This window comes from Alosa alosa, chromosome 6 (assembly GCF_017589495.1).
Source record: "Alosa alosa isolate M-15738 ecotype Scorff River chromosome 6, AALO_Geno_1.1, whole genome shotgun sequence".
Lineage (NCBI taxonomy): Eukaryota > Metazoa > Chordata > Actinopteri > Clupeiformes > Clupeidae > Alosa > Alosa alosa.
The window spans coordinates 19,109,107-19,128,005 of NC_063194.1; the positions used below are offsets into that span (position 1 = coordinate 19,109,107).

Consider the following 18,899-nt stretch of genomic DNA (forward strand, 5'->3'; position numbering starts at 1 on the left):
GACTGAAGTGGTCATTTGAAAGCGATGCCCACTGTACATGCCTGCAGGTAGGCCTGCTTTAAAAATAGGATGATAGGGAAAAACATAATTCCAGGTAAGCATTCAATAATGAATAGGCCTACAGATAATACGTATAATAATATAATAAATGTGAAGTGAGCAGAATTTAAGCATGGCTGCATGTGACATTTTTTACAAATCAAAATGACATAATCCTAACAGCTGTTTTGAGTCAAGGCTATATGCTTAGCCAACTGAATAACTTCACGATAGAGAAAACAAACCATTTTGTGGAATGATGCATCATATGAAATTTGCAGAGGTGTGACTCAAAAACAGTCTCTGGTGGCCTATAAGTGACATCACACTCTGTCTGCCACTCATTGCTTGTCGCTGGTTATCCTTTGCATGCGTGGCATTCTGAGACGTTCTTTAATTCGGGAGCATTATCGCTCGTTTCAATTTAGGACCTTGCAGTTGGAATTGTCGTTTGCTTATTCAAAGTCTTAAGACAGTCCAAAGTAGCCTGGGCGATTCATATAGGCCTAAGTGACATCACACTCTGCCTGCCACTCGTTGCTTGTTGCTGGTTATGCTTTGCATGTGTGGCATTCTGAGACGTTCTTTAAAGGGGAACCAGGCAACGTTTTCGTGTTAATTAATCATCTTCGTAAGTCGGTATATGGTTAAATTACTCATTACGGGGCGAATGAAGGCTCTCTCGCCCGCCCCTATTGCCTGTAGAAAGAATATCCCACTTGCAAGTTCGGTGTATCCTACCCACCGACCGAAGCAGGATCAGTTTACAGCACAGAGGCAGGCTAACGAAACGCTAGATTGTTGCAAACGTGTGTATAATGGCAGAGCCGGCGAAGAAGCAGCAAAAACCCTTGACGGAAGACACAAAGAAAAGGAAAAGAGCTTCAGACCGAGCGAGGGGGAGTTTCGTAGAGAAAAAGCATCAGGCTTGCCTGGTGTCCCTTTAATTCGGTACCATTATCGCTCGTTTCAATTTAGGACCTTGCAGTTGGAATTGTCGTTTTCTTATTGCTTATATGACCAACACACATCCATACACTTAATTTTCACCCCCTAGACATTATCATTAGTGTTAATTTAATTTAGTCTTAGTCTTGTGACGAAATGTCCTTTTTAGTCTTTGTCATATTTAGTCATTCAAATATCATTTTGTTAGTCAAGTTTTAGTCTACTAAAAGTCTCGGCCATTTTAGTCTAGTTTTAGTCAAAAGAAAACTAAAGGTATCTTAGTCTTAGTCAGTTTTAGTCAACACATTTTAGTCTTTTTTTTATAACAAATTATTTCTGATTACCATTTGAGTCAAATAGTGTTTCACACATCTCAATTTTCCAACAATATTGTGTGTCCACAGGGCTACTCGTCTGTTATAATTACTCATTCTGATTTTTTGTCAGTCAGTATGTTACAGGTAAGTCGAGCTACAGTTATAGCTCGGCTGGGATTTGACCATAGACAGTAAAAGATTTGACTGGACCACTGTCATATTCGTAGACCAGTGTTTCTCAAACTGTGGTCCGGGAATCACTGGTGGTCCGCAAGCTATCCCAAGTGGTCCGTGAGCAGACGTGGTAAAATATAATATAGATGAGTTGTTTGCAATATTGAACCAACTTGTATGTAAAAACAGTTCTGCAACACTGTCTATGTAAGATATGCCAGTTTAAATCATACAGTATGAATCCACACAATAAGCAAAGTGCAAAGACAATAAGCAAGGTGGTTCAGTGAGTAGGCCTATAGTGTAGACTAAAGGGTTGATTTTAAGGGGGAAATAGCACTCCGTCTTGCTCCCTAAAGTAATGGGACACCCTACCCCTACACGTGCAAAAATGAGGGTTAGGGCAAAAATCTAGGGGTAGGGGAGGTATTGGGACGGGCCCTAATTATAGGCTACTGTTGAAGTAGGTCTAATCTTTTTTTTTTTTTTTTTAGCTAGGGTTAGTTAAGTGGTCCTGAAACTGAAAAAGTTTGAGAAACACTGTTGTAGACCAAAGTATTAATGTTTTACTCCGCCTCGCTAGATGGCGATATGCGCCCAAACACAACACATTCCCCAAACAGACTCTCCATCTTAGCCATAGCTAACTTGCTAGCGAACTTTCCATATTAGCTTACTTGCTAGCAAACTTTGCATCATCAGTCTAACTAGTTAAATAGTTGACATTACATGAGGAACATTTTCGTATGGACATTCTGGTGGATGTTAATTTGTATGAGAGAAGCTTCAACTTCTGGGTATGTAGCATTGTGGCATAAAGCTTAGGTAGTTAGTTGGCTAACTCTGGCAGAAATCTCCAGTGTTCTTGTTCCATGTAGTTTCGTGTTGCAGCCACAGGGTTGCAGCAACAGCACGTAGACTAGCCTACAGGAAAGCTGTTAAGCGTATGAACTCATTCGAATATTTTGAAAACGTAACAGCTAGATATTCTGTCTTCTCATTTTGTAGACGAAAAATGAAGAGAGATTTTATCTTAGTTCTTATTTCATGCAAAACATTTTAGTCTCGTCTTTTTTTCGTCAACAATAATTCATCTTAAGATAGTCTTAGTCAGTGTTTCAGGACATTACTGCCGTCTCGTCATCGTCTCGTCTTAGTCATGAAAAAAAAGGTTGTTGACGAACATATTTCCTCTCGTCTCGTCTGACGAAATTAACACTAATTATCATTCATTCTAGCTCACTTTAAATAAATATAATTGATTTATAATTGGAATTTGTTGTCAGCCTCTTTTGTGTTGTGCCATGAGCAGGGTGTAACAAGAGACATGCGTTTCGTTTGGAGCGGCATACCGGTAGGCTATTAAAAGCAGAAGATTTTCGGTTTGGTTTAGGATTTAATTTCCTTTTGGTCTGTGTGATTATATTGCTAAATGTTAGGACTGATGGGCACTGAAATCTGGGGGGTATTTGATGGTTCACTATTACGTTTTATGTAGTTGAAAGAGTGTCGGGATTTCCACCCGCTGTTTATTGCAAGACAAGGCAGCCACTTTCATTCATTCATTGAACGTGTGCTGTGCTGTAATGGAAACCTTATTGCGTAGCCAAGTAGCCTAAATTGAGTTATTTTTTAATTATGCATGATTTACTTTATATTAATTTGTAGGCTGGAATGCCTACAAAAAGTCGCGGCAACAATTGTGTTTAAATGTATAACTACTTCAGCTTCTGGCAAGTTCAGAAGGGGGCGGCAAGCAACTGAGCTTGACAGCGACGTGTTGGAGATCCATGGTAGGACAACGACTTCACTGGCAACAGTGTTAAATCAACCAACAATATAAAATATTAAGAAGAGCTCTTATTCCATTGAGTAAAATTAAAACAATGTTTTCTAGTGCTCGTGGACTGATAGCCCTACTGGTAGGCAAATATTACCCAGGCTTGTATTTCAACCAAAGTTGCCTCGAGCTACCCGGATTCTACCAGTATGTTAAATGCGGCACACGTCAAAATAAACATTGGATAAATGCTACGGGAACATAAAAGGTGCTTAAGCTAAAGCACTTCCTCCGCTATCAAACTCAGACCATGTGACGGGTACATCTATTGCCCACTTACAAATCAGTGCTCAAGTCACCCAAGCCTCCACAAAAAACGGTGTTACAGTGGACTGAGAATAGCGTTGAGACCCTGAGAGGCTGTTTTATGTGCACAGACTGGAACATCTTTCACAGCTTGGAGCTTAATGAAGCTAATGAAAGCATTACAGAGTACATCAAATTCTGTGTGGGCTGCATAATACCAAAAAAGGAGGTCCCTCTCTTTTCCAATAATAAGCCTCATACTAACAAGAATGTTAAAGCCTGCATAAATAAAAAGAAGCTGGCATTTAGAAATAAGGACCGGGCGAGTGTGGCAACAGCTCAAAAAGAACTCAACAGAGTTCTTCAGCCATATGAACAATAAAAAAACCTCTGGGACTCCATGACAGGGATCACAAATATGAACTCTAAGAAAAAACAGTTAGATACAATGAACGATGGGGAAAGGGCAAATGATCTGGGCCAATCTCAATTCTCTATTTTCCCCTTAGTTTTGCGCGTGCACGTGAGACGAAGGGCTATCTCAATTCTCATTTCGATCGAGGGGTAGGGATAAGGGCAAGGGGTAGATACCCATTAAAACCAAGCAAGATCGGGAGCTTACTTGAAACCGAGGGGTAAGAGAAATACCCAACATACACCGCTCACACCAGAAAAACAAGCACACCGAGAGGTTCATTGACATGAAATGTTGGCATTAATAAGGATTATAAAATTAAAATGGTAATTGTTTTATGTTGCATTCAATCTTGTGACCATATATTGAAGGTCCTGTTCTTCATGAGGAAGTTTTCAAAAATCGCTGTTTTGTGAATGTTAACAGCACATCATTATTTGCGCGAATGTCTCGCATTTTACATATTTCCATGTCTGATATAGCCTACCCCGCGAATTGGCAGCATACCATGTCAGAAATGTCCAACAGCAGCTAAATTCGCTGAACTTTTTAACCGCTCGTCTGATATGAATGCTGCATAGGCCTACTGCTGCCGACTCCTCGCATAGGCTATTACAGGTAGCGGTTGCTTCTGGTGTCAAGTAACGACCATTTGGATATTATTGTAAAATATCGAAGGAGTTGTGGGATGTTTACATAGCAAACTGCATGTTTATTTTGTCCCCCTGTTTCATTCACCCGGACCAGTAGGCAAGTAATAATATTTTATCACTACAGTGTTTCCTCTACGTTTATTTCAGCATGGCGGCCCCCCACGGTTTAATTAATACCGCCATGGAATCAGAATCAGGGCAGACGCACAATGTAGTTGCAGTTGCTTTTTAAATAATCCTGCTGACATATCCTCCCCTGCTGGCTGCCGCTCACATTGCAATTTAACAAGTAGCCTAAAACTAGTCAGAGGTTATTATGGCCCGTCCAGTTTCACTTTACATATTATATATTTTATTGATGTAGCCTATTTCAAACATTAACTTTCTTCCCAGTGTTTCCTCTTCATTTAGCGTAGCCACTGCTTCAGAATTAGGGGAGACGCAAAATATTGTCCGGAAGCATAGTAGGCTAAATACCCTCCGCTGGCCGCTGAAAATTGCAGTTTAACAATAAACAGCAATGCTAATCCGAGGTACCTGTCTAGTTTTATTCCATAAATATATTGTTTACAGACGTTGTGGCATGCGCTATCAAGAGCTTCCATGTGCTACGCATGTTTGTTTGTCAACATGGCAAAAACTAATGTTCGCACAACTTGGTGGAAAGGTGGTAGCACAGGCTAAGGAAAACCCATTCATTTCTGAAGCTGATCATATTGAAAGTATTTCCCATATAGTAGCTTATTAGCACACAACCACAACAAAAATGAAACTAGGGAGTGGATGTCTCCGCGAAGACACCGCTGTTACATTAGATGCGCACTCAATCGCGAATCGACGCAGTAAAAAAGCAACGGCTGGTAGTAACGAAGGTAAATGGCAAAACTTGGGCAAAAACATTTTGTATGCACTTGCGGTGATGGCCTAGTAGGCCTAATGTGAATCGCGGACTATAAAGTAAAGGAGATTTGCACCAAATAAAGGCAGTGTTGTGGGTTGTGTTTCTACAACATGTTGGCAAAAAACTTCATTTCTGTCATAAACGAAGTAAGCTAAGCGTTTCTCCATTGTCAACGTGAACTACCGTTATGTTCAAGCGTTCAAGTGACATGTTTAATGGTTTAATGCATGGGTTAACGTGACGTGAGTCAGACAGAAGATGGGTCTTTAGTTCCTGAATCCTGTCCCTCTCAAGTCACGGCTAAATGGTGTGATTAGCAACTAGAATAAAAAAAACATCCCGGGAGTGACACTCGACCCCCAGTTTTTTCATACTACCTTTTTTCTTTTTTCTTTTTCTTACAGTTGGAATTTCAGCTCTGAACAAAACCGTTCATGAGTTATTTAAGCAGAAGTCGAATGTGCGTTTTGTTTCATTCAACTCTCCTGGCCAGAATGAATGGAACAGGCATGGGGGACGAAAGAAACATACCATTTAAGCTATGTACTTCCCACAACTTCAATATTTGACATATCAGGAATGGTACTTAAAATAGGTGTTATTTTAAATAGATTGCTGATGGGCTATACATCTTGGTGAACGTCTGTTAACAACTTCTTGCCGTCATCGTGAAGCGTGTATCTCAAGGTTATGGAAATATCATGCAATATGCCATTTATAGTTAGAACAACATGTGTTCCCAATTATATCACGTTTAGTTTAGTGTAACATGTTATTTTACTGTGTCTTTACGTGGGTTAGGGCACCATACATCCAAATAAGTGCCCTTCATGACCCACAGGCCGCAGTCTCCACAGGTTAACATGGCAAACTCGAAAAGCTTGTCAGACCTCCTGTGCCTAGTGACTGGTTGCTAAGCCACGATTGGCCTGTGGCGGTTTTCGGGTGTGGCTTCGCGAAGGGTGAATTAAATGATGCTTATTAAATGCTGTTTCCAAATCACTTTTCACAATTTTTTTTCAAGAGCAATATTATCGATTATCATATCGGTATCGGCCACAACAAACCAATAAATATCGGTTATCGTTATCGGCCCTAAAATTCCATATCGGTGCATCTCTAGAGAAAACCGATTCAACTATATAAACCACATATTTTCTGAAAGCTTAGACCCTCAGGAATGCAAATCCCCCATATATTGAAATGTTTGAATGATTTGACTGATTCAACAAGTGAAAGAGGTTATCGGTAGGGGTGTCACGATTCTCCAAATCCTCAATTTGATTTAATTTTCGATTTTAAAAAGTCACGATTCGATTTTCGCTCTTTTTTTAAATATTACTATTAATGCATTCCTTGTATGTTATTTACTTTTTTGGCCTTTTCCTTTTTTGTTTCGGCGGACTTTTATTTTGAAATCGCTTTTTATTTTGAAACCGTTCCAACCGCGAGGTTGTAATGAGACGTGAACATAGTGAAATGAAACAACACAGAATGATAATTTGATTGTTTCAGCACCCAAGGTTAGTGTTCATGGAATATGTACTTATCAATGTGCATTTTAACCCTTTGCAGACGGCCCATTCTAATTTCGGTACCCCAGTACCGATGACGTTCAGTCTAATAACTCCGCCATACCCCAACCAATTTTATCAATGAAAACTTCCTCAAAAACGTCACATCATAGGCTTTCTGGCGATATGATTAGTTAAGGGATTTGTGGCGCGAATTTCTTTTACTACATGAAGGAAAAATCAAGAGTTGACGTCTTTGATCACCGATGGTGTAACGTAAGGATTTTATTCATTGACTGCTGTTTTCATGAATGCATGACTGAAGATTTGTTATAAATGTGTTTAGCTTTCAGGCTGTCAGGTTGGCTGCTAAGATTATGAGGTTTTTGGATGGCTAACTATGATGGGAGCTCACACCCAAGCCTACTCGTCTACACATTATTTTCTAATAGTCTTTACGCAACTGCAGCAAAATGCACAGTGTGTATGTGTATGCATACGCTGTCTAGATGTTTTCTGTCATATCTCCTGACTCATGTTCATGAATCAATGTTTGCTTGTAAGCTGGTATGCTATGTATGGTTTAGCCAAGGCAATAACACTTAGTAGTGAGCTCTGAGACTAATGTTACCTCTCCAAGCAATATGAAAGTCCTCCAGTGACAATACTTTTAGTGAAAAGAGTCATGGTAGGTGGTGATTAAGATTATGTGGAAGTAATGTAAAATAAAACTAAACAACCTATTCACTATCAGATCTGTTTTTTGTTTTTTTAGATGGAGGGAGAGAAGTACGTGCAACTGGGGTAAAAGCAGCCGACTGCTGATGGCAAACATGACCCCAAGGACCACGATGGCATGGACATGGGACATGGATGGGTATAGCTTCTGGATGAAGAAGAAGACAATGATGTGCTACAGGAGGAGAGTAATCTCCCATCATCCTCAGCTGGGTAAGCATGTTTGTGTGTGTGTGTGTGCGCCCAACTGGGCGCAAGCACATTTCTGGTTGTGTTAAGAGTGTTGCTTATAACAACAATGACAGGGATTATAGTGATAATAGTTTGGTTAGATTTGTAATTCAATTTCTACTTTTCTTATCTGACAATTTCTTTGTTTTGAGTTTGGTCAAGTCCCATGTCAGGTAGAAAGCATACACTTTGCCTATCCTTCCAACACAGGCAGACACCAACTCCAATAGCATTTACACCCCATCGTCTGCTAGGCTTAGTTAGATGGACGCACGCACGCACGCACGCACACACACACAACCATGCCACAGCTGTGACAATTTACACACCACAGATCTGGTGTGAATGTGGCCTTAGTGTATCACCTTATGTGTAGGGCAAATGATATTGATAATTATATATTGTATCGAATTATATGCTGTATGGTTGTTAAATGTATTCAATTTCTTCTAACGTTTAAATTGTTTATATATATATATATATATATATATATATATATATATATATATATATATATATATATATATATATGTGTGTGTGTGAATGTTAGTATGAATTGATGTTTTGTTCACCATGTAAGATTTGTTGATCTTTGTTATACTGTTGTCTTGTCATTCTTGTAGTTCTAATAAATACCACTTGTTTGTAAACATATGTTTATGTTATTTACCTGAAGTTGTTGTTCCTGGTTCTTTAATCAAATTGTTTAAGACTTTTCTAAATAAAATGATTTATTTCCCCTTTCGTAAACCTAACACATGTGCCAGTGTCTCTATATTCTTGTTTTCATAGTAGAATGAAGCACACGGAGAAGCAGTTACAATCAGCTAGTCTGTCTTTCAGCCTTTATCTGTCCTCCCCACAATTGATTTAGCCTCCTCAGAGTACAGTAAGACATCCCATATTGAGCTATGCATCTCAGTGTTTCCCATACATTGACTTATTTGTGGCGGCCCACCACAATATCAACATTGACCACCACACAATGATTGTACTAAATTGTGCTTAAATCTGTTTAGAATCATAACCGGGCTGCACTAATTTGTTAAAAACTGTTGCATTTGAGTTAATTCTGCAAACCTACCACCACAAATAGAATTCAATTCTGTGGGAAACATTGCATCTTGTTTTGATGGTAAAACATCTTATTTTTTTACATGCCCATTATATCTGTATTTTTAGGTCAGATGCCAAACCGGAAAATGAAAACATTCTACTCTTTAAAAATTCTACTTGTTACTGTTATGAGTAAATTAATCATAACTTCTGAACCAAAGGTGATAAATTGATTCTGTTTTTTTTCACTGAGGAGAACACAACACTGGCTATCCTTTGCACACTATATCTACAACAGACATTAGGTGAAAAGAAAGATTCATCTTGACAAATTGATATTTTCGCGTTTTTTGATGTTGAATTTTTAAGGTTTTGTTTAAAAACAATGTGTGGTACACTATGACGTTAACTATGACGTGTACCATTTTAAAGGGCTAGTTCTCCTGATTACAATGGTCGGTATATTTCTGTCATGTAGCATGGCCACACAATAAGCCTTTTTGTCTCACAAGGGCATCAAGTATGAAAAAACGGAATGTTTTGTGCCGTCTGCAAAGGTCTAATACATTTATCATAACTTTTGAACAAAAGGTGACACATTGATTCTGTTTTTATCAATGAGTAGAAGATAAAATTGTACTCTACAATTGTGTCTAGAATAGAAATTGGGAGAAAAATGAGATTGATCTTGACAAATTGATATTTTCGTATTTTTTGGGGTTGAATTTTAAAGATACTTTTTAAAAATGATGTATGTTCTCCTCAAACTTATTAATTATATGTTATACCATTTGAAAGGGTTATTTCTCCTGATTACAATGGTGGGTATATTTTATCTCTGTCATGTAGCATAATCATACAATAAGCCTTTTTGTGCCATAAGGCCATCAAGTATGGAAAAAATGGAATGTTCGGCACAGTCTGCAAAGGGTTAAGCCTTAAAGTAATTTTGGACTGTAACTAGATCATCGTTTCACTTGCTAAGTTATAAGTTAGTGTTAATTGACGTGAATGAACGACAAAATACTTCCACACCGGTGATTTCAGAGTAGCAAGAGGGACTTCGAATTCAGTAGGTTGAGAGATTGAGATGTAATTTCTAGTTATCGCCCATTTGAATTTTGTTTAATGTTGTTAAATGTTATGCTATTTCTGTGTACTGTGCATCATTACCATGCAAGACAACGTGGTAAGTCCAGTGTGATCGGCTGTAATAGAACTTCGCCAGAACAATGCTGGTCCCATCTTCGTCTGCTCGATGTGTCACCCATCTTATCAGACATATTTCATCTGTAAAAAGCAAAACCAGGCAAGTTTATTTTACCACAATTCATGCACACTGACATACCACTTTCTGGGCCCTATCATGACATTCTAAAGTGCATCGTCACTCGTCAAAAGTCTATTCAAATTTAGTAGGATGTCCAGTTCACATTGGGAGAGGTTTCGTTATCAGACGTGGCGTGAATTGCGCGACAAGGTGTTCCTAGGTTTTTTAATCAGTCATATGGGTGTGTTTGGGGCGTAACATCATTTTAAACCAATGAGAATGACATCTGTCATTCCCTTTAACGGCGCAACGTGCGATATGTCAAATAAATGCATCGGTATTTTGGCATTCAACGGCGGATTTGAAGGGGGCTGCTTGCGAGACCGTATGGAATAGTCATTCTTAAACCATCTATTATTTGAACTCATTGGCAAAGTGAAACTAACTTCACCAAGGAGTCAGTCAACGACAAGACAGTTATATGCAGTTACTTTCACTATTGACTGACAATGGGTTACCACCGAAAACATAGGCTGGAAAAAGCAACACTTACCCTAATATTGCTCAAATGACTGAATAAAACAACATTTATCCTGCAGAGGAGTTGCTTATATCTCGTGACAGTGCGTCTTCAGCTGTGCTCCAAATGTGTCTCTCGCCTCTCCCCTAATCACTTTTAACCGTCATTACCAATTTGCAAATGATGGTGAATAACTACTCATCATGAGATGTTTTCCATTGTAATCGTGCAATTTGTAATGCTTTGCATGGACGTGCGCTGGTGTGCGTTCATGAATGATAGAAGGATGGTGCGTGCACCTGCCAATATGACTGTTGACATGCGCTCTTAAAATAGCATATGAACAACTCGCCATTGACTTCTGACCAGGTTTAGGTGGTGTATGATAGCGATTTTTAGACAACGCGCCAGGAACCTCCCTAGGTTGTTAATTGCCACACCCCTGGTCACAATGTTTAAAAAATAAATGTGCAAAATACCGAATTAAGCTTTGCGCGGGGGAATAACGAGCTTTACGCCATGCGATGGAGCCCAAAATACAGCCCTCTGTCTCTTGCGGCTTCAGCTGTCAGCAGCACTGGTTGCAGTCTGGAAATATTGCAAACAAAGTACAGTGGGCAGTGCTTCGACTTGGCCAGCTTCCCTCGTGGTCCGCGCACGGGATCACGCGGCATGGCGCAACTTTAATTTGTATTTTTCCAGTGACGCTGCAACGACGCTGCAACAACCGACAGAGGTCTCAAGTGAGCAGTGTGTCTCGTAAAAAGAAATGGAGCTGGAAAACCCTACACAGACTTCACTACAGACTTTAGCAGACTGGTTTAGAAATAATTTAATAGCCAGAAATATGCCTGCCCTGCCCTAATAAAGAAATATTTGGTTAATGGCGAGTGAATCCCGTTCAAATTAAACATTCTGGTTTTCTCCGAGTGCAACGATGATAGACAGACATCATTTGGACAAAATATAGAGCATATTAACCTCCGTTGCTCAGCCAAATGCCTTCCTGTTACGTCCTGTTATCACGGAGTTACAGGCGATAAACGATTTTTGATGGACACAAGTTTACTTCATTAAGCGTTTATTTTTTGATTATTAAAGAGTGTTTTTCATTTAAAGGCTTGACTTCGTGCTTATTCAGAAGAGCATTTAGTGCTCTCCCCAATCCCAGACGTTCACATTGCATGTTTGTTTGTAATGGATGCAACCGCAAGATACGCTTGACATAGGCGCCGATACCGTGGGTGCTCCGTCTCTCGGGCACCCACTGAAAACATTGAGCACCCACGTGTGCCAGCTTACAGTCCCGGCTAAATTTACATTAATTTAAAATCAAACATCGCAGTTTATGTTAAATTCAGCATCTCTCATAATGTGATTGGATATGTTGCTGTCAATTCCCTACTCCATATACTAACCACCAATGAGAGCCTCTCGTGATGAAAATTCCTGACACTTCCCACCTGAAGAATTAACGCAAGGCTTTGTCGGGTCTTCAGCCCCGAATGTTTAAAATGTATATAGCCCTGAATATCATTTTAAAAGTAGTCTGACAAAGCTTATCATTTTGTGACACAGCTAAACACTGGTACCTCATAGAACGTCTATAATATAGCCTAGGTGGTCGCAACTCACAAAAGTAAAGCAGATAGAAAGAACTCACGCAAATCTAGCCTACAACACGCAGACAGGTTTTTAAAAGTCAGATGTTCCCTGACAAAGACATTCGAAAATTAAGAATGTTTATTGACTTGAAAAATACACAAATTTTTTGCAAACTCCCTTCATTCAACCCTTGAAGACATCGCGGTCTGGTGCACTATGTAGATCGTTTCTCGTACCATTTAATTTCTCAGAATTTAGGTCTACTAGGCCTACAATAACGTCATCACCAAATACATCTTTTATTTTTAGTTGATCAACCAAAAAGAGTAGCATAGGCCTACTGTGCACAGTGCACTGACGACTGTAGCAGCCCAAGGTAACCAGTTGTTGTAGATGAGAGGCAACCCCTTGTTTCAGATAGCCTGGACAACATGTTACCTATGTTATTAATTAATGGTAGCCTACAATAGTTAATTGATTCGCGTAACATATTAGTTGGCTCAAAGAGTAGGGAATTAGGATGGAGAGAGTCACGCGTGTGTTGCTTTTATGGAATCGAATCCAGTTTAATGCTAGTTTTCAAAATATATATTTTTTTTACATGTTTTTTTTGTCCGAGTGGCTGTAATGTAGCCGAGTGCTCATGCCGTATAAAAAAAAGACTTTAAACCGCCTAAAACAACTTGTTTGTGAATGTCTGACAACTGCTGCAGCGCATGCATGCGCAAGGAAACCAGTAGGTGGAGAAACCAGAAGGCACACAACACCGAACGATTTTAAGGCTATTTCAAGATAGGCTACTCAATGGTGCTATTTCACACGCTTTATAGCGACCCCCACTCACCGGGTTAGGTGGAAGGTGTTAATAGGCGATTGGAGCCTACAGTGGACTAGGGCTGTCAAAATTGCTCAAAATGACGTTCGAATATCGCCTCTAAAATAAACACATGTATTTGAATATATTGGAATATCTAGGCTATATTATTTGCGCATTATGGCAGTGACGCGCATCATGTCATCTGTTTTTAACGTTTTGTATGGTTATTGCTTGACAGGGGGGATCCCAAGCAGCTTTCAGCCATAAGGCATTTCCTAATTCACCCGACACTGATATTCAAAATGTTTAAACTATTTTGGCATAGCCTATAAGCAGTTTAATTAAATGTAATGTTAGTTGTAAACAAACGGGCTACTTGGTGAGGCTTGGCCTCACAGATGCGCGTGCCTTAAATGGGTCTATTAACTGACCGCCCGATTCACGTTGGCTGGGGGACGGGGGGCATCAGACATTTGTTCCCAAGGGTCTATGAATTGTTAATCCGGCCCTGCCCCCAACGAACGCAACTTTCCACCTCTGAGTGGAAAGTCTAGAGGACTCCTAACTCACTAAGACCTACTTACTGTAGGCTGCGCAAACCACAGGCCTTTTTTTTGGGCAAGCCTGCATTCGAGGCAGGCCTTCTGTTGAAGAATTTTATATAAATCCTGCATTAACCTGCGCTAGCAATCCTCCTACCCCCGCTACCACAGCTGTGGATAGTGTGGCATGCTCACGCTTTATGTCTTGCAAACTAGGCCTATAGCCCAACCATTTACGTCTTCAAAAAATAACAACTTGCCAGATATGCCTTCATATCTTTGGGCTTCATTCAGCATTTTGTTCTTCCACTGAAAATGAATCTTCTACATTTGCTGCCTGCTGCATTGTTTGCCAACATTGTTTGCTGGTAACCAGCCACAAATAGCCTACAGATTCTTGCGTCCGTACATTCTCTATTCTCTTCAAAATGTGCCCGTTCTATAGGCTGGCCAAGTGCGTAATTCTGCGGCATAAAGCAGATGTATTTGTTTATTGTACAGAAAAATAAAAATAACCTGTCAAGCAGTCAATTGACTACATTGCAGTCAATAAGTAGGGCAAATTACTGAAACCAAAACTTGGGTCATAGTTGTCTAAGCCTCTGCTGTGAGGCCAAACCCATGAACAAAGACGCATTGATATCTGCAATAGAGGTTTTTTGGCTTAAACAAGCTCACAGCCCGAGCGATTCATAGCACTGATGGGAGAGGCAACTGGCATGTGATCTCCCCACGGACCAATGGAAGTTTTCTCCTGTGCCTACAATATTTAATCCAGTGTTTTGTCAAGTTGCAAAATGCTATTCGTTTTAACAAATTTGTATGATAGTACCCTACTATCTTAATTGCTTTATACTCAATACTTGACCAATGGCTATTGCATCTGTCTATTGAAAGTGAAAATGTGGCATGTGATCTACTGTGTAGGCTTCATAAAATAAAATAAACAGATTGCTAATGGCCTACAAGCTGATCTGGGGTGCGTTTCCTGTACAACTACGGAGGTTAGCTTTTTACTAACAGGATGCATCGTTCAACTAACCAACATGTAAGTTACGACTGTTTCCCAAAACTGTCGTACTTACATAGTACTGTAAGTTTGGACCATAATAGTTTCCAAATTTCAGTAGTCTGGACTAAGGTAGTTAATGACGCTTTTAGTAGCACGTGAACGGGCACCTGCACACACTTCTGTGGCGCATTGTGTTGAGGCCGGCAGATGACAGCCACCGTTGCACAGCAGTTACCAGTCCCCTGTCCAAGAGTTCGAATCTGGGTTAAGATTTTGACAACAATATTGACATTGTTGTTTACCTAAGTTTATCTTTTGTGCAGATCATATTATCAAAATCAGAATCAGCCTTCTTGGCTTGGTTTGCGTAAACTAACAAGGACAAAACGTGGGTCATACTGTAGTTGTCTAAGCCTCTATAGCGTAGCCTGTTAAAAACGTTGCAGAAGCCTACCCAAGGCTACAGATTAATTCTGAACAGTTATTTCTCTACTGGCTCAATTATCACACCACTGTTTTGATTTGCGTAGTTGCGTTACCCCAACACTGACAATAATGTAGACAGCAAATTTCAAATTTTCGTTAGTCAAGCCTTAAGCCATACCCAAGTAGCCTAAATCGAGGTAAATCGAGCTTTTTCAGAAGGGGCGGCAGGCAGAGCGATGTACAGTGGCAGAGCTACGCACAGTGGCTGAAAGTGGTACTAAAGCTTCACGCACCTTCATGCAGCTTCACGCCTCGTAATGCGCGACTGAAGTGGCCATTTGAAAGCGATGCCCACTGTAGGCTACTGGTTGGACTGTTCATTTTCCCTGCATGTGTTTAAGTTTCAGACTAATACTTTTCTCCTTCAGACAGGCTATTTTGAGTCTGGGAAAATACTTTTCCATTTGCATCAGGATTGAGCAAACATCCAGTGTCAAGAGTCAATAAAAGTAATAGTGACCTATATACTTGCCCTGCATGAGTGGTCGATATTGAGCTCTTTGATAGGGTTCGGATTCTGCCGAACCCTGTTTTATCAACCAAACCGAATCCTACAGTGTTTCTGTCGCTGTTAGAATGTGTGCACAGTCGCAAAAGTTAGGCTTTTAATAATAGTAATAATCAAGGAACACCATGGGCGCAGCAGCACAATGATATCATGCAGCACCTGAAAATAGTCCCCGTAGGCTAACTTCCAGCAACAAGGTTGAGCTGCAGCAGACGGATTGGTTAGTGACTGGATTATTACGCCTGAATGAGAGTATAGTTCCATGTCAAATCAGCCTAGAAAATCGCCACGTTTCATTTTCCGTTGGTCTTATTACACTTTCTAACTTGAGAGGAGACAAGATTTAAATAGGAAAATTACCGGAAATCTTATTCACTTTTAAACGTGATGCTAGCAGGCGAGATGCTAATGGTCTAATCGGATTCAATGATCTATGCTAGGCTGGAGCTAAAAGTGGTATCGCCAGACTCAGAGAACGGCTCGATGAACTGGAGAAAGGTAAAAATCAATTGTTTAACTCAAGGGGAGGTGAAAAATGAGTAATTCCCCAAATGGTGGAATATCCCTTTAACCCATTCAGACCGGATCACGCATCTGTGCGTGTTTACCTTTAAGACCGGATCACGCATCTATGCGTAGTTACCATTAAGGCCGGCAAACGCGTCTGTGTCATTTTGACCGTTGTCGTCTTTTTCGAGGCACATGGCCAATTATATGTACTGTGATTGGCTGAAATATCCTTGGGGTGAGTGACGGAGATGCTTCGGGATTTTTTTTAAACTAATAACATGCTTTGTGATTGGTCAAAATAAGCCTACACGTGGAGTATGTTTTGGTGAAAATTTTAAACACCGTAGCGATCCGTCATGGCTGACTCAAGTGAAGGAAGTGATATTGACAAATTAGTTGATTCAAATTTTAATGAAATTATGGAGGATGACACAGGACGGTATTCTGATTTAGATGTCGATGTACCAGCCCACGCGTGGAGTCATATTTTCACGGAAAGAGTTGTGGATAGAACTTCCAGATGTTGTTAACAATAAACTAATCTTCCACGTATGCTGAACAAAACACGGTATGCTGAACAAACTCCATCAAACAGCAAGTGGGTACCCGTCACAGTTGTAGAAATGAAGACCTTCGTTGGACTGTGTCTTGCCATGGGCATTCTTTAACTGCCATCATGTAGAGATTTCTGGCGTCAGAAAAAGTGGCTTTTTCGAACGACCATCCCCCAAGCCATTTCAAGGGACAGATTTGCCATCATCTGGAGGTAGGCTAATAATAATAAATAATACCAATGACAATAATATTTTTTATACTGATTGTGGAGATAGCTAGCCAACTAGCTTTTTGTAATGATGATAATGGGGATGTCACATGATATGAAATACAATGATGACAATGGTAATAATGGTTTGATGCTAATACTAATGACAATAAATAGCCTAAATGTCTAAAGATGATGATTGATAATAATTCATGATTATGGATAACAACAATAAATATTCAATATATAAATAAATATGATGCAATAGACACTGCTAGCTTATGATAGATGATGATAATTATGGTGTCTGATGATTGATAATAACACATAAAACATACATAAGTACAAATGAAAATGGTAGGTCATGATAGATGACAGTAATAATTATGATGACTGATAAAGTGTAATTATTCAAACACATGACAATGAAAGCTCATGATAATAATAACAACAATAATGTGTAATTTACTGTCCAACTTGTTGCATTTTCAGGTATCTTCACTTGCAAGACAACCACAGCAATGATGTGAAACGCGCTGACAAGCTCTGGAAAGTCAGATGGTACCTCGACTACCTGAAAGATCGATTCCAGGAACTGTATGAAGTGGATGGGTTTGTGAGTGTCGATGAAAGTATGGTGAAATTCAAGGGGAGACTCGCTTTCCGCCAATATCTTCCTCTCAAACCCACCAAGTGGGGCATCAAGGTGTGGGTCATGGCTGAGAGCTCCACTGGGTATGTATCAAACTTCCAAGTCTACACCGGAAGTGAGGGAGGGAGTAGTGAGAAGGGCCTTGCACACCGTGTTGTGATGGATCTGGCCAAACCATACTTTGGGTTCCATCTCTCCATTTTTATGGATAACTTTTATTCTGGGGTGCCGCTTTTTGAAGATTTGAAAGCTCATGGTCTGTATCGCGTGTGGCACCGTTCGATCAAACAGAAAGGGAATCCCCCCAAAACCGCCTGCCATGGATCAGTACCAAGTGTCTCAGAAGGATGACCTAACCTTCTGTGCTTGGCAGGATACAAAGGTTGTTTTGGTACTGTCAAATTACCATGAGCCAATGGCAGAAGGAACTGTCAGGAGAAGACAGGGAGACATCCAGACAGAGGTCACAGTGCCAGCGTGCCTTTCTGAATACCAGAAGAACATGAAAGGTGTCGATCTACTGGATCAGATGGTAAGCTCCTATCAGTTCCAGCATCGGTCCAAAAAATGGTGGCGGAGGCTCTTTTTCTTTTTCCTGTCGGTCAGCTGCTACAACTCTTACATTGCTGCAAGGAGTGCTGGAGCCTACAAGGGTGGCTACAAAGAGTGGCAGGAGGACCTTGCACAGGAACTTATCACCCCTGTGACAGCAAAGAGTGCTCCTCAGTGCGCCGCAGCACCTGTGACAGCCTCAGCCGAGCACGACTGTGAAAAAATCTTCGAGAAGAGGAAGATCTGCAGGGAATGTTCACTGTCGAAGAGTGGCACTGAGGCCCGTCCTGGTGCAACAGTGTATGGCTGCAGACAGTGCAATGTGCCACTGCACATTGAGTGCTTTGGAAAGCATTACCGCAGCATTCGACAGTAAATGATGAGTTGTGTTGAGACTTGAGACTGTACTGTTCTGTTAATTTGTACACTCACCACCAAGTTATGATTATATGGTTTCTCAAGTAAACACTCTGTTTTGTTTTTGGTTCTTTTCTATATCTTTGTTTCAGTGGTGTTCATGTGTCACTTTGGTACCTCAAATGTATGAAATAAAAACAGATTGTTAATGATTTACTAAAATGTTTTATATT

The 18,899-nt window shown here is 40.2% G+C and overlaps 1 protein-coding gene across 3 annotated transcripts in view; it reads right to left on the reverse strand.

Moving 5' to 3' along the window:
* The window catches only part of LOC125296230 (cation channel sperm-associated auxiliary subunit gamma-like), a 147,729-nt gene that overhangs the window by 71,565 nt on the left and 57,265 nt on the right, over positions 1–18,899 (reverse strand). For all 3 annotated transcript variants that reach the window (XM_048246015.1, XM_048246016.1, XM_048246014.1), the window contains one exon: positions 10,246–10,362. In XM_048246015.1, the coding sequence (XP_048101972.1) occupies positions 10,246–10,362 (117 nt within the window). The remainder of the gene's footprint in view (positions 1–10,245; positions 10,363–18,899) is intronic.